The 15,521-nt window shown below is 40.8% G+C and overlaps 1 protein-coding gene across 5 annotated transcripts in view; it reads right to left on the reverse strand.

The window, feature by feature from the left end:
* LOC127949288 (ubiquitin carboxyl-terminal hydrolase 34) overlaps positions 1 to 15,521 on the reverse strand; it is a 44,785-nt gene that overhangs the window by 16,446 nt on the left and 12,818 nt on the right. Inside the window, exons 14-41 of one of the 5 annotated variants that reach the window (XM_052546360.1) lie at positions 14,705 to 15,486; positions 14,243 to 14,457; positions 12,767 to 12,882; positions 12,546 to 12,673; positions 11,985 to 12,074; positions 11,808 to 11,903; positions 11,225 to 11,307; positions 10,977 to 11,131; positions 10,767 to 10,880; positions 10,582 to 10,681; positions 10,105 to 10,279; positions 9,767 to 9,893; positions 9,538 to 9,685; positions 8,226 to 8,326; positions 7,935 to 8,144; positions 7,731 to 7,856; positions 4,834 to 4,956; positions 4,660 to 4,743; positions 4,417 to 4,503; positions 4,101 to 4,301; positions 3,936 to 4,018; positions 3,799 to 3,839; positions 3,576 to 3,700; positions 3,195 to 3,347; positions 2,099 to 2,259; positions 1,565 to 1,884; positions 460 to 623; positions 8 to 73 (exon numbers count right to left, since the gene is read on the reverse strand). In XM_052546360.1, coding sequence (XP_052402320.1) covers positions 8 to 73; positions 460 to 623; positions 1,565 to 1,884; positions 2,099 to 2,259; positions 3,195 to 3,347; positions 3,576 to 3,700; positions 3,799 to 3,839; positions 3,936 to 4,018; positions 4,101 to 4,301; positions 4,417 to 4,503; positions 4,660 to 4,743; positions 4,834 to 4,956; positions 7,731 to 7,856; positions 7,935 to 8,144; positions 8,226 to 8,326; positions 9,538 to 9,685; positions 9,767 to 9,893; positions 10,105 to 10,279; positions 10,582 to 10,681; positions 10,767 to 10,880; positions 10,977 to 11,131; positions 11,225 to 11,307; positions 11,808 to 11,903; positions 11,985 to 12,074; positions 12,546 to 12,673; positions 12,767 to 12,882; positions 14,243 to 14,457; positions 14,705 to 15,486 — 4,374 coding nt within the window. Of the gene's footprint in view, positions 1 to 7; positions 74 to 459; positions 624 to 1,564; positions 1,885 to 2,098; positions 2,260 to 3,194; positions 3,348 to 3,575; positions 3,701 to 3,798; positions 3,840 to 3,935; positions 4,019 to 4,100; positions 4,302 to 4,416; positions 4,504 to 4,659; positions 4,744 to 4,833; positions 4,957 to 7,730; positions 7,857 to 7,934; positions 8,145 to 8,225; positions 8,327 to 9,537; positions 9,894 to 10,104; positions 10,280 to 10,581; positions 10,682 to 10,766; positions 10,881 to 10,976; positions 11,132 to 11,224; positions 11,308 to 11,807; positions 11,904 to 11,984; positions 12,075 to 12,545; positions 12,674 to 12,766; positions 12,883 to 14,242; positions 14,458 to 14,704; positions 15,487 to 15,521 lie in introns of all 5 variants that reach the window. The other 4 variants (XM_052546362.1, XM_052546361.1, XM_052546363.1 and 1 more) reach the window with 4 other exon arrangements.

The following is a 15,521-nucleotide window of genomic DNA, read 5'->3' on the forward strand; positions in this document are numbered from 1 at the left end:
AACGTACCATTAGATAAGTGAACATCTTCTGCAGCTCCAGCAACGTGGTCTTATGCTTGATGTCCTCTGAATACTGTATATAAAACACAGACATATACAAATATTACTAGAATACAAAAATCCAACAACATCCAGTGTGTTGCATCCAATGCACATTTCAATTATTTCAACTGTGGTAAAATGTTAGTAACGCATGGCCTGTGCATTTATGATATTGTAGTAGTAGCCCTTTGCATTTATGCATTTAATCAGCGAGGATGTATTTTTTCAACTGATAATAACCAGAAATGTTTTCTGAGCAGGAAATCAGCATATTACAAATGATTTCTGAAGGATCACGTGACACTGAAGACTGGAGTATTGATGCTGGAAATTCAGCTTCGATCACAGGAATAAATACAATTTTAAAATCTATATTCAAACAGAGAAGAGGTCTGAGCGTCAGTTTTGTAAACTCACTTTAGAGGTAAAGACGGCCTGTCTGGCCTCGGGGATCATGTAGAGCTGCTGGATGGTGGAGGCCAGGTAACACGTGGCGCCCAGGTTAGTCAAGCCCACGAAACGGCACTCGGCTCTGACATCATCATGGGGCCAGTAATCCCACTTATACGGAGCATGAGACGCTAAAAACAAACAAATAAACAAACACCAAAGATCAAACCAAGGCACTCGTGCAAATACATAAGTATTGACTTTTCTGTGTGGCTATTGTTAAAAGAACTCAAACTATTAAAATGGTTTTAGTTGAAAAGAAAATACAAAAATAAAACTAAATATAAAATATAATATTTAAGTAATGTAAATTACAAGTTTTTCAGTGGCAGTTAAAATAAAAGGAGTTTAAATTGAAGTACTAAAATTAGTAAAAAAATAAATAATAATTTAAGATAAAAATCACAATAAACTGATAAATAAATTATAAGTCAACTTTGTGTGTTTTTTAATACGTGAGAGATAAAAAAGCATAGTGAGTCTTCCTTAAATCAATTTATGAGGACAACCTTGCTAATAATTAATGATTTAGTTTCTAACATCATCTACATCTTAAAAAAACAACAACAACGCAACAATAGTTGATGCATTAACTATGAGCAATACATCTTTTACACTATTTATGAATCTTTGCTTATGTTAGTTAATAAAAAAACACCTGTTTCTTCTTAGTTCAGTAGTTTTTTTTTTTTTTTAAATGCATTAGTAAATGTTGAAATTAAAATTAACTGAGTAATAATGCTTTAGACCAGTGATCCTCAAATCTGGCTCGCGAGATCCACTTTTCCTGCAGAGTTTAGCTCCAACCCTACTCAAACACACCTAGCATCCTGAAGACACTGATTAGCAAACTCAGGTGTGTTTGATTAGGGCTAGAGCTAAACTCTGCAGGAACCTGGATTTGAGGATCACTGCTTTAGAAGTTTTTTTTTTTTGTTAGTTCATGTTAGCTAATGTACTTAACCAAATAAGTTAAATAAGGAAGTGTATTGTATTAAGTGTTAACATAAATCTAATCAGCCTAAGCAGCAGAAGTCAGAGATGGGACGGGAAGCCACTGCAGCACACTCACGGTTGTGGCGCTCACCCTGCATGTGCTGGGACATGACCCAGTTGTGCAGCAGTCTGTAGTTCTCCACCGAACCCTTGACCACCTCCACCAGCAGGTCGTAGGCTGCGGCGCGGGCCGCGGGACTCTTGCATTTGGGCTGCTGGCGGTCCTTCAGGCTGGGCAGGAGGAACAGCAGATCATACGTGTCCCTGAGGAACTCCTGACCCTCTCGAGAAAACTTAAAGGGAGGCTTGTGCTTCAGGACGCTGGTGGCGAGACGCAGGAGACCCGTCAGACCGTCGTCCTCGATCGCCCCGTCCTGCTGGTCCAAAATCTCACGACTGCAAGTGGAAAAACAACAGCGTGCTCAAAGCTCAGTGGCTTCACAGTAGTTACAAAGATAAATGATGCATTTACTTTCTAGTAGCATGATGTTCCCAGTGATTTTCCATTAAAATGTCTAACTAATACAGTTTGTGTGTGCTCTGGAGGAGTGAGTAACACGTTTCAGAAGGAAAGTGCTGCAGTAACCCTAGCAGAAGGAGTGTGTTTGACCTGCGGATGCAGTCGGCCAGGTGTCGCGCCAGGGCGTCCAGGTCCAGCAGGGTGGTCTGACTGGTGTCTTTCACATGGATGTTGTCGATGAGTTTACACAGCAGCCAGAAATACTCCTTACAGCCGGTGTGAAACATGGCCTCCTCCTCAAAGTCCTCCAGCTGCACCGGCGAAACCACACACACACACACACATTCTCATTTAAAGGAATTGCACACCCAAAAAAAGAAATGGTTAAATAACACTGAGCAAGCACTTAAGAGTTGTAATCCCTAACTAAATCTATAAAAAAGAAACCTGTGTTCAGTGATATAAAAGAAATATAACCCTGGATTCACAGACCAGCTTAAGGATAGTCCAAGACTAAAATGCATGTTTGAGCTGAATCCACTGAAAATATCTTAAAATATGTCAGTGCCTTTGTTCTGTCTCAAGAAGCATTTTTATTAAAGATGCCTAAATATCTTAATTTAACTAAAGCCTAGTCCTGGTTTAAACTAAGACCAATCTGAGATTTATATCTAAATTATAAATAAACAAAATTTGCATCACAAACAAAAGTGATAAAACATATAAATGCTTACGCAACTCAAATCAACTCTGAAATAAAAATAATTTAAAACAATAAAATGCAATTTACAAAACTGAAATAAAATAATTCAAATACAAAATTTTTATTGTTTTTTCTTCTAAATAGTCATAAAAAATTTAGACAAAGCATTATATAATTACCAAAAAATTTACACATTTACACATACATACCGTATTTTTCGGACTATAAGTCGCACCTAAGTTTAAGTCGCATCATTCCAAATATAAGTCAAGACGAGGAAAAAAACACAAGTCGCACTGGACTATAAGTCGCATTTATTTAGAACCAAGAGAAAACATTACCGTCTAAAACCGCGAGAGGGCGCTCTATGTCTTCAGTGTAGACTACAGGAGCACTGAGCAGCATAGAGCGCCCTCTGGCGTCTGGAGACGGTAATGTCTTATCTCGGTTCATAAAAAATTAATTTTGAGAAGTCCGGAATATACGGTACAATAAACACTAAAATAAGACTGGCACATAGATATAGTCAGTGTTTGTACTCACTCTCGGGGGTTTCAGTGCTTGTGCGTCTGGCAGGAACTTGAGCAGTGTGGACGCAGCGAGCAGCAGGAAGGATCTGTTGATGGATTCTCCTCCCTCCAGACCTGACAGAGACAGCTTATACAGACCACTGCACGCCTCCTGACGCACCGCCGTCTGCAGATACAGGACAACCACAGGATGAAAATACAATCCCAAACAGCATTCCTGCAGCTCCAGCAGCAGAACCAAGTCAATACCAAGCCAAACTTAATGCAACCAAATGTGAAAATTTTACAAAAAAATAGCCATTTTTGACAGCCCTACTACGTGACCTTAATTAGTGTCCTTGATCAATAGAATTAATTTCAGAGAAGGGTAAAATCCTGCGATTCATTGGTGTACCTCGGGGATGAGCAGCGTGAGCTTCTTGAGCCAGTCGTGCAGATGTTCACTATCAGCCAGACTGGACTTCACCAGAGAACAGCAGTGAGCCCAGCTCACCAGCAGCCACATGGAGTAATGAGTCACTGCATGGACATTAACAATAATAAATATTGATGAAACACCACCAATAATGACAGAGAAGTAGAAACATGCACAGATATAGAACCAATGTTGTGCTTACCCTCGTGTCTGGATCTGTGATCTGATTGGGCCTTCAAAACCCTGAAGGATAATCACAAGACAGAAGGGTTATAAAACATTGCAAGTAAATAAAGCTACAGATGAGGTGAGGATCTTGTGTTTGCCCGTGTTATTCACCTGTGCGCCAGATTGTCGTAGGTGTAGGCCACGTTGATGAGCCGCTGGATGAGATTGGTGCCTTGCACAAGACTTAAAAAAACCTGACGGAGAAGACAATCACAACATTTAGAAAAAGCAAGTATACAAAGACCTAAAAAAAACCATTTAGACGAAGTTTCACACCTCTGTGAGACGAGGTATATGCAGGCCCTTCCCATGATCCCCGGCGGTTTTGCGGGACTTCCCCGGCCACGCCCTCTTCCTCTGTGAGTCCGTGAGACCAGACCAGGCGAAAACGTCATGATAAGCCAGGTCCAGATCGGCCGGATCCACCGCGAACTGACAAACGAGCTTGAGCAGACACGCGAGACAGTCCAGCAGCCACTAGACCGAGAGAAGAGAAGAAACATGATGTCCACCGCCGCGGGAACGAGCATGTCTTGGACCTAACTCACCTCAACGTGAAATAATGGTTATATGACACTTATATGACACTCACCACAGTCCAGGACTCTTGTTCTTTCGGCTCTAAAATAGCAGAGTTAAAAATGTCCAGCAGAAGCTGAAGACCTCCAGATGACACAAACTACAGGAGAGACACAGGTGGAAACAAACAAACAAACTGCATAAGAGTTTTACCAAAGCCCATACGTGTGGTGTTCAAACGAGTATAGTTCCCTAGTTCATATGTGAACACACAATAGCTGATTTCCAGTGGAAGTGGAAGAGAAGGAGTTTGTACCTTACAGCTCCAGGTGTTCTTGCTGTTCTCGATCTGTTCCTCACTGGAGTCGTCAGAGTCTGGATACAGATCACTGTAACTGCCCTGAAACACACACACACACACACACACACGTGTTTCAGGAGACAGGACATCTGCAGATCTGCATGTGTGAGTGTGATTCTGGACGTGTACCGTAGACTCGCGGTGAATCCTGCGGTTGGGTTTGCCGAGGGCCTCTATGATTTCTAAAGCGTAGAGCAGCTTATGAGGGCTCTTGATCCTCAGCAGATCCTTCCAGCACAAACCGTCAGATCCCTAACGCCACGGGGAACACAAATCAAACTTCATGCAGAGCGCAATGAACAAAAACATATGTAGAAGCAATTTTCACTCAGAAATTAGTAGGAGATTTAATAGTAAATGCCTGGCACACTGACATAAAAGTGAAGCAGAAATTGTTGAATTTGGAAGTTAAAAGTTAATTTCTAAAGTATAAAAATATATGAAGAGTTTATTTGCAAAAACAGATAATGCAAACTTCAAAAATCATGTTTTTAATTATGCTATCATGTTTTGTGTTAGTTAACTGTATTTTTTAGTAATTCAGCTTTTAACTGAGATTAATTGGAATGCACAATGAAAAAAGCTAATTAACTCTTCATATATAACATGTACTATGACAAGTACATACAATTTCTTATTATAATGTATTATTATATAAAATAACAAAATGTCTTATTATTTTAATGCATTCATTTCCCACCCCAAAACTAAAAACTAAAATCAAAAATTTGTTTAATGCAAATAAACAAGTATAAAAAAAGAAAAAAAAAAAAGAAATTGCAGATTAAAACCTCTTAAACTCTGCAGACCCGGTACCGGGTCCGAAAATAGCATGCCACATGTTTGTGTCTCATTTGCATATCCTTCCTTATATGGCATTTGTCCAAAAATGGGTTCATTTGAAAGCTTAGAGTGTTTTCTTTACAAAGAATACCATTAATTGGGGTTTTATGATACATAAAGTAGTCAAATTAAGCTAAGAAATATATTTTCCCCCCCCATAAATTTCCATCTAACGATTGCGAATACGTTTTCGTAAGAATGTGTATTTAAAATATTTTTCACAAAACAGTCAAGTCATATATCACAAGAAAGCTCTCATTCTCAGGAATCTGATGATGTAGATCATTTTATTGTGTGACAATCACAGATCGAATGATCTTCAACAGAATCGCGATGTAAAATTTCTCACCTTATTATTTATACATTTTGCACCGCTTCAGTCAGCCGCAAACAGCCACGCATACCTATATACTCGATATAATCTTTTAGATTAGAATCTCTTCTTTCAAACAAGACCATTTTTACGTTTCTGCGTGCTTCCATTGCTGAGATATAAAGCGTTCTGTACAAGTGCGCAATAGAGGTCCAAAGCCCTGTGAGCGCTGACCAGACCTCTAACTCATATGATGCGCACTAAAGCCTTTTTCCTGCTATACAGATCTGATCTCTTTGTGAAGCGCTATTAGTCCAAATAGCTGTCACTCAAAAGCCGTCTGAACCAGTCAGAGGTGCGAATAGCCGCAACAGGGGGGTCACTTACTGCCCCGTCCTGTTTCCGTCCGGTGACGTCACAGAACCGATGGCCGAAGGGAAATCGAGTGTTTGGCTGCTTCTAAACAAAGACCACGCGAGGGGGAAACTACACGCGGAAGAATCTCCGGATTAACAATGAATAATATTCATAATACAAGTTATGGAGGACCACCGTCGCCGTGGAGAGGTCAGGACGCGCATCTGGTAAGCGTATACGCGTGATACTTGCTTTTATACATTTCATTCTTTATTTTGAAGCCTCGAAGCTCCGCTAGCCATAAGCTTATCTGTTTATTTTCATAATTTTCATATTTGACCGCATTTCAGTGAATATACAGTAAACAGTACAGTATACTGGGTGGATGAACATAAATTAGTTTGTTGACGCTCCGAAGTTCGCGTTGAAGCTTCGGGGACGCGGATTTATCGCTGGTTTTGAATAATAACAAACAGACACGCTATAAATATGAAATATCATACATGCTTGAGACAGGCAGGTCTCCCAATCTTTACATGATGCAGAATAGACATAAATGAAATGATATTAAGCTGGAAATTGTGGATTCTATTTAAGACTGTGACAGACCAGATATTTTAATAATTCTATGCATGTCGCTATTGCCTAATTCTATTTGAAAGACTGTTCAGAAAACATACACACAAAAAAGCACATTGTATTGAGATGGTTCATCATATGTGAAACAACATAAATAATACTATTTGTCACAAACAGCAGCTTTTTATGTAACTTCTGAGTGTTTTCTGTAAAATAATATACAGATATCACATTATTCCATACTGCAAGTGTGCAAAAGATGACTTCATACTTATTTAGACTAAAATTTTGTACAAAAATGGTATTATTCCTTCCTTCAGTTGGAATAGAATAACTTTTGCATAGATTAAGATAGAAAGAAATTTCTTTTTTCCTCTATTAGCTGACATGTGCTAGAAAAACATGAAATTGGTCTAAAGTTACTAGGCCCTTCATTGCCTGAGCTATACTATTTCAAACTTCAGTTTACACAAATAAAATAAAAAAGCGCCTTGTTTTTTTCCCTATTTATTATAACACAGACAGCATATATTGTCATTTTTATCAATTTCAACAGTGTTTTATGTAATTTCAAAGGGTTTCCTTTAAAATGATACCAAACTTTGTCATCTCACACTTTTGAATGTGAATAGGGAAGCATTCAAAATTAGGAAGGAAAATGAAAAACGGAAATCCCCAAAATAGCATTTGTGCTTAAGAGGTTAAAACAGATTAAATATTACATTTTGAAGTAGAAAAAAATTTACTATTTAATGGAAATCTAATGTTAATTTTGACTCATATTTTGGATTAAATGTGCAATTTTATAGAAAGACATTATAAAAATGTGTGATACATTATAAATCATGCTTCAATAAACTTTGCTTTTACAGTGTACATGTCCAGGCTAACAAACGGTGATAAATGAATGTGCAGCAGGGGTCATGTGACTGACCGTGTCATCGGAGATGTTCTGGAAGGCCTGGAGCATGCTGGGACACGTGGGCAGCAGCATGAGCAGCTCCCACACACGACGGGACAGATTCTCTGCGTGGAGGTGCAGCTCCTCACAGCGAACACTCTGCAGGAGGAACACACTGGATTGGATGCTGGTTTAACCCCGTCTGGACCGGGTCTGAGGCGTGGAGCTGGACGTTACCTCAGTGCTGTGCTGGGGTCTGTCGGGGCCGGGCGGTTTGAAGCAGGCCAGCATCTCCAGCAGGTCGAAGAGGGTGGTGAGGTGGGGCTCCTGCAGGAGCAGTAGCATGGGGATGTGCTCCTTCTGAGGGGGCGGCAGACACGAGGCTGGCAGCTGGACTCCCTCGCCCTTCCTCTCCCTCCGCGGAGCGCCCAGAGACACAAACACCATCTGACCGCACACACAAGCGTCTCTTAGCGTTTTATGTCTAGTGATGTGGACTCACAGGTGTATGTGGATTTGTTTGGTCACCTGCATGTCCTTGAAGCCGAGCTCATGAAGGGTCTTCTCATCATAGTCCGTGGTCAGCTCGTGTCCGGATGAGATCATGCGCACGGGACCCATCAGACCACCTGCACACACACACACACACACAGTTTACCGGTCAAATCCCACTACGAAATGTTGCCATGTAAACATTCATTTGAACTGTTCCCTGATTATACATTTTAACTCTTTTTACAAAGTCACAAATATATGATATAGTAAATAAATAAAACCTCTTATTAATATCAGATTTTTTTGCCCCAAACAAGGCAAGGCAAGTTTATTTATATAGCACATTTCGTACACAATGGTAATTCAAAGTGCTTTACATAAAAGAAAGTAAAATAATCATGAAGAAAAATAACAAAAATAAAACAAGCAATTTTCAAACTTTTAAAATGATTAAGACATTTAAAAACAGTTAGAAAATGATTTTACATGAAATTAAAATAAAACATTGAAAATATAGTGCAATCAGTTTGGACATTTGACAGTGCTCATTTAATAAATGCACAGCTAAAAAGATGCGTTTTGAGTCTAGATTTAAATGTGACTAGTGTTTTAGCACATCTGATCTCTTCTGGAAGCTGATTCCAACTGCGGGCAGCATAGTAACTAAAGGAGGACTCCCCTTGTTTTGTGTGAACCCTTGGTATTTCTAACTGACTCGATCCTAGTGATCTGAGTGCTCTGTTAGGATTATATTCAGTGAACATATATGCAATATATTCTAAACAACTAAAAACTATTTGATAATATCATATGTAGAAAAATATTGCCCCAAAAACTTACAAATATTTGTTGAATTCACAGAATATTGCCCTATGAACATCCATTTGAACTTTTGACTGATAGGCTTTAATATTATATATATAATTAAATATTGTATATATAAAATCTAAATTTAAATTCTATCCAAAATATAAAATCACTTAGAAAAAAACTATTATATAAAAAAATATCTATATGTGAACAAACATATATTTAATATAAAAATGTATTTAAATTATAAGATGTGGATGTATAAAGATGGACATAGACAGAGAGATGGACAGATTGAAGGATTTATATTACATAATATACATAAAATATCCAAAGCATAAAGTTACCAAAGAAAAGTAGAATAAAATATATATTAAGAAATACTGCACATATGTATATTTGTTTTGCTTATGGACATTTGTGCACTATATACATCATACAGTCAGAGTCAGTGGCGTTCTGTTTGAGGTTCAGATGCGATAGAGTCACAGTCCTCCGACAGAGAGAAAGAGTGTGTGTGTGTGTGTGTGTGTACCTGGGAAGTCCTGCTGGCGGCTGGTCTGACCGAACTCCTGCAGCTGTGCCTGCTGGCTGAGCTGATCCTTCTGTAGGTTCTCGTACCAGTGCGTGACCTCTGCCCTCAGATCAGCCACCTGATCACTGGGGTACATCTCGATGGTCATCTGCACAGACACAGAGGGCTTTATTAAACTCAGCCTGAGCAGACGCCAGTGATGAGGAAGATGAAGATGATGAAGGCGCACCTTGTCAGGAAGTCCTGCTGGCTGACACACGATCCTGAGCGGGAGAGACTGTTTATCACTGAGAGCTTTCAGATGACTGCTGATGCCCGTGCCCTCGATCTGCCACTGCCGCAGGTGATAAGCAAACCTGAACACACGCACACACATCAGATCAGATCAGAGCAGACTCAGTGAGTGTTTACACAAACACACATGTAAATGCCTTAACTGTGTTCTTTTACAGGATGAGTTTACTAGCATTCTCTCAGCTTATTCACTGTCTGTAATCTTAACATTAGAAATGCCACGTGATTTCTCACATAGACGTGGTTATCACGTCAGTGACGGAGTGTGTGTACCTGCGTCTGAAGGCCTCCAGGTGTGTTTTGAGCAGCAGCAGTCCTCTCTCGATGACGGTCAGGCTGGAGTGGGCGTCTTTCTCCAGGTTAGCAGACGCCATCATCAAGCTCTCCATACACTTACTGATGAACTCCTGCTCCTTCTCCAGACCCGTTTTACCTGCGGTCACACACACTAATAAATACATCACATTACACACCCATACATATATTCAGAAAACAAAACAAAAAGCACCACCATTAAACTCCAATGGGAATTGAACTCTCAATATAAATTAACTGAAGGAAAAATGACATGACTGCCTTTATAGAAGAATTTGGATTTGCCTTATTTTTGAAGTTTGAATCTAATCTGTTAAATTGTGCTGAATAGAGTGAAATTATCTCTAATATATAAAGCACTATAAAAAAAATGAAATGACTTGACTAAAACTATAAATGTTTAATCATTATGACTTATGAAGCGTGTTTACTGACCCCCGATGTAATAGGAGTTGATGTACTGGATGGCAGCGCGACTGATGTCTGCAGACTGAGCCCTCAGCGCGATTCCCCACAGCTGATCCATACCACACAACTACAGAAAGAGAGAGAGAGAGAACGGTCAGGGAGATCACATCGAGAGAAACCACACAGAGATTTTGAGATCCGCTGCTGTGAACCTCGCAGTTGGAGCTGCTGTCGTAGGCGCTGGTGGCCAGACGAGCCAGGTTACACAGATGCTGAAACAAATTGAGTCCCGTCATGCTGATCGTCTCCGGCTTCAGCTGAGGCATCTGCGAGAAAGAGAGAGAGAGAAGCACCTGATGAAAGATTCATTCTCACGGCATGTACTGTATAAAAGATGTGCTCCAATGATACAGTGGCCAGACCTTCTCCAGGAAGAGGTGTTTGTATGTCTCCATGCCCATGGCGTGCTGGTCTTTACTGCGGACCTGGTTCAGGAACCAGTGCAGAGCATCGTCGTAACACTCCGAGTCCTCCACTAAACAGTGCCACAGGATGTCCACCTGCTCCAGACTCAACCCTGACACACACACACACAGGTGATGTTCATATAGTTACATATAGAGTGATAGTGACATGCAGCGGTGTGAGAGAGATAAAGAGAGACGCTCACTGAAGTGGTCAGGTGATCCAAGCGTTGAGAACACACAGGTGAGGAACTGCAGACGCACCTGCACCTCTGCACTGTGACTGTACCTGAGACAGACGGGGTGTTAGCACTGCATTTAATGTACACAACTTGTTTTTTTTTTCTTACAGAAATTAAGATTTTTAATCAGCAAGGATGCATTAAATTGATCAAAAGCGACAGTAGATACATTTATAATGCTGCAAATTCTTCCCTTTCTTTTCTATTCATCAGAGAATCCTGATTTTACATTGATAAGAGCTAAAAATTTTCTTGAGCAGCAAATCAGTATATTTGAATTATTTCTGAAGGATCATGTGACAATGAAGGCTGGATTAATGATGCTGAAAATTCAGCTTTGATCACAGAAATAAATTTTATTTTACAATAGATTCAAATAGAAAACAGTTATTTTAAATTTAAAAAATATTCTACAATATTACAGTTTTTATTCAAATAAATGCAATATTGGTAAGAATTATGTTTCCAAAACACTTAAAAGAAATTAAAAAATCTTACCAACCCCATATTGTTTGAGCAGTTACATAGAAATAAAGACAAAACTTACAAAGCGAATTTGTGGCGCTGCTCTCTCACTTCCTGGATATAGTGTAACAGATCATCAAAAAAGAGCTTCATCATGTGCAGCTCTTTTTCCGCCCACCTGTAACAAAATTATCTGTAAAGCGCTCTTAAGTTCTACTTAATAACAACACGGAGAGCAGTGGTGGGCAGAGTTTCTTACATGGTAATCCAATGAGTGTCGTAGCTGGAGCCGAACTGCTGGAAGGTCCCGAAGAGCTTCGGTAGCAAACGCAAAGAGACCACCACTGACCTGATGAACACAAGCAGAAAGAAACAATCAAACATCTCCTACTGGACCTTAGAGAAACCCAAAGCTCTTCAGCTGTTTTCTACAGCACCTCATATTAGTGGTCAACCGATATATTGCCATGGCCGATATATATCGGCCGATATTTGGCATTTTTCAAATATCAGCTGATAAGTTTTTCTGCTTGCCTCATGTGTTCCAGGCAGGACTTTTATTTTGATGTGTGAATTGAATTCTTTAAACTTTAAAGTCGTGATTTCAAATTATGCTGTGCTTTATGCACTTGTGAAACTTATTTTTCAATCCCTTGTCAAATTATTTCAAATTTCTTAAATATGAATAATAATTTAGTTTTTTTTTACAAATCATATCGGCTTTATATCGGTCACCTCCTGCTTTCCAAAATATCGGTATCAGCTGTCAAAAAAACACATATCGGACGACCACTACTTCATATAACTGTGATGGTCTCACCGGTGATTGGCCAGGTTCTCCAGGCAGCCCTCGATGAAACGCATGCGGATCTGACGGTCAGTGAACCAGCAGACCAGAGAACACAACAGCTTCTCGGCCTCATTGATCAAGCCTTCCGACAGGTGGATCTAGTCACCAACACAACACCAGAAACGTATCGACATCAGAATCACAATCTAAATGTCAAATACTTCAAATAGTCTGCTGTGAGGTAAACATACCGCATTGTCATCCTGGACCAGGTCCCACAGAAGGGTGTTTCCTTTCTTGCAGACGTTGTCCAGGTTGATGTCGGTCACCGCGTGTGCAGAGTACTGATGCTTGTGCACTGCTGGACCTGAGGAAGAAATGATCATGTGACTTTTGTTTAAAATCAAATTAGAGTTTTTGTAAAATGAACCATAGAATCAAAGCAACACAACAAAGCAATGTTCTAGTAACCCCTTAGAGCACCGTACAACCATTTCAACAACCACTTTAAGCCTGGAATTCACGATTTTACGTTGATTTACGGTTTGGCCAGCATACACTATATGCCTGAGGATGATATACACATGCAGCATGCATTTTTCGCTGAGCAAGCACCTGCTTCCCCTTCACTTAGTTGAATGATGTGGTAAGCTATACATAAAACAATGGCAAGTGGCAATATTGGATAAACAATGAAGTGAGAGTGAATCCGTGAGTGAATATATGTAAATTCTGAATGCATTATAGCCTAAAGTGCGCAATGGGTGCACCCCTCATAATCACTGGAAAGCTGACACTCATCTTACTGTAATTCATCGCAATCTCAGAAAATTTATTAAAAATAATTAAAGAAGCTTTACACTGCAGAATGAATCTCTTATTTAAACAATGTCTACACTTTCTTCGTTTTAATGAGAAAATTTGTGATCGTGCAGAACATCTGCATTTTGGGTGGGGTGAGTGGATTGCGCTCGAACCACAAATTTTAGGGATTTTAGTAAGCCAGTAGCACTCCATTTTATTCGCAAAAAATGAAATAAAATAGACACTTACACTGATGTAGGCCTACTATGTATTATATCTGATGGGAAAATGACTATACCGTTCTTCATAGGGCATTGAAAAATTCAGTGTGTGTTTTAGTTTTGTCATCTTAATTTATTAATTTATTTGATATATAGGCTAATTAGTGTAGGCCTAATCCTATTTATTTCATTCTTTTTTTATTTATATTATTTTATTTAGTTTTTCTCGGTTTTCAGAAGCCCTGCTGCATAATAACTTGAGGATGTGTGAATCCAGGTTTTGATGTTGCTTTGCTGCTGTTTGCACTTTTAATTTTTATTTTTTATTTTTAATGCATCATCACAGATGCTTGTCCATTCTATTTTTATTCAGGCAAATACTCATTTATTATTCTGATTTTATCAGTAAACGGTTAATGCTCGGATAACAAGCAGTGGTTATCCCTACTAGCAACCACTTACAACACCTTAAAAACCTAGCAACACCCTAGAAACCACACAGAACACCCATATTATCCCAGGGCAATGCTCTATCACAGGGAATGGCAACCCATTCATGTCGCTTCATGACTTTGTGGGGAAGTTGTGGTCAAATGGTTAGAGATTCATACTCATAGTCCCAATTTTTCGAGCTTGGGATTGTAAGTGGGGGGAGTGAATGTACAGAGGTCATCCTAGCAGTCTTAGCTGATGTGTACGTACCTTGTACCAGATGTTCGTGGTATATGGATGCCAGGTTAGGGAGGTGTTGCTGCAGGTGCGAGCTGAGCTCTGCGTGCGAGTTGATCTGGACCAGCTCCTCCTCGCAGCCGGACTCCTCTCCGTCAAAATCCGCCATGTTCTTCTCGGATTTGGCGCTGACTTGGGAGCTGCTGCAGCTCACGTCATCGGCACTCAGCATGTCCTCTACCATGTGACTGTGGAGAGTAAGAGTTTGTATTGAGCATCTGTTTCCAGAAGACACAAGGGAATAAAATCCAAGAGAGCTGTCTACTTAGACAACACTTTAAAGCATCAAAGCAACCTTTTAAGACACAATCTTTAAGAAGGCAATCCCAAAAATGGTCCATTGCAGTTAAGATGCTTCCTATGTAGATAGCTAGGAAGCTTACTAGGTTTTGGAAGAGAGGTAATGTCAATATGACATTAAAGAGGTAGCCTCACCCATCATGGTGGTGGTGGTGGTGATGATGGTGATGATGGTGATTCTGGTGATGATGGTGATGCTGAGGGCTGATGAAACGTCTGCAGTTGAAGAGTTCGTTGCCCATGGCCTCCGTCAGGAAGTCTGTCGGTCGAGGCATGCAGGGTGGCTCCTGGGAAACAGAAGCTCCGTGTGAGGAGCCCATCTCTGTGCCGCCCTCCTGTGGCTGCTGGGGCTTCTGGGATTGGGAATGTGAGGAGGGATCAGCCTGCTCTCCCGACGTTCCCTCCAGGCACACGGATGAAGAAGAGCAAGGCTCGAGGATCCTAAGGGAAGACGAGGCTACCAGGGCAGCGGCTGCCTCGGGGGTGAAGGGAATAGATTTGGTTTTGGAAAGTCCTGGAGCGGAGGTGATGGAGCCGGGAGGAATTCCGGGTCGCTCCGGAGGACCCTGGACCTCTCCGAGCGCTTCGCCAGCTTTGCGTTTGCGTAGCTCTGATGTAGACGGCTCTCGGGAGTCTCGGGTTTCCTCGGAGGCGATGGCGGGCCTGTCGTCTTCATCATCCTCATCATCGTCTTCATCATCCTCCTCGTCGTCCTCTTCTTCTTCCTCCTCCTCTTCCTCTTCCTTCAGGGCCTCGCTGTCAGCCATGTCGTCGGAGTGCAGCTCGCTGCCCGGGCTGCCTGCTGATTGGCTGGCTCGGCTGGATCCTGCCTCGTTGCTGGACGCCTCGCTGCGGCCGCTGCTGCTGCCCTCCTCGCCGCTGTTGCCCGTCTCGTCAGAGCTGCCCTGCAGAGACTCCTGCGGAACGGCAAAAACCACTCAAATGAAGCCGA

Source organism: Carassius gibelio, chromosome B1 (genome assembly GCF_023724105.1).
Source record: "Carassius gibelio isolate Cgi1373 ecotype wild population from Czech Republic chromosome B1, carGib1.2-hapl.c, whole genome shotgun sequence".
Lineage (NCBI taxonomy): Eukaryota > Metazoa > Chordata > Actinopteri > Cypriniformes > Cyprinidae > Carassius > Carassius gibelio.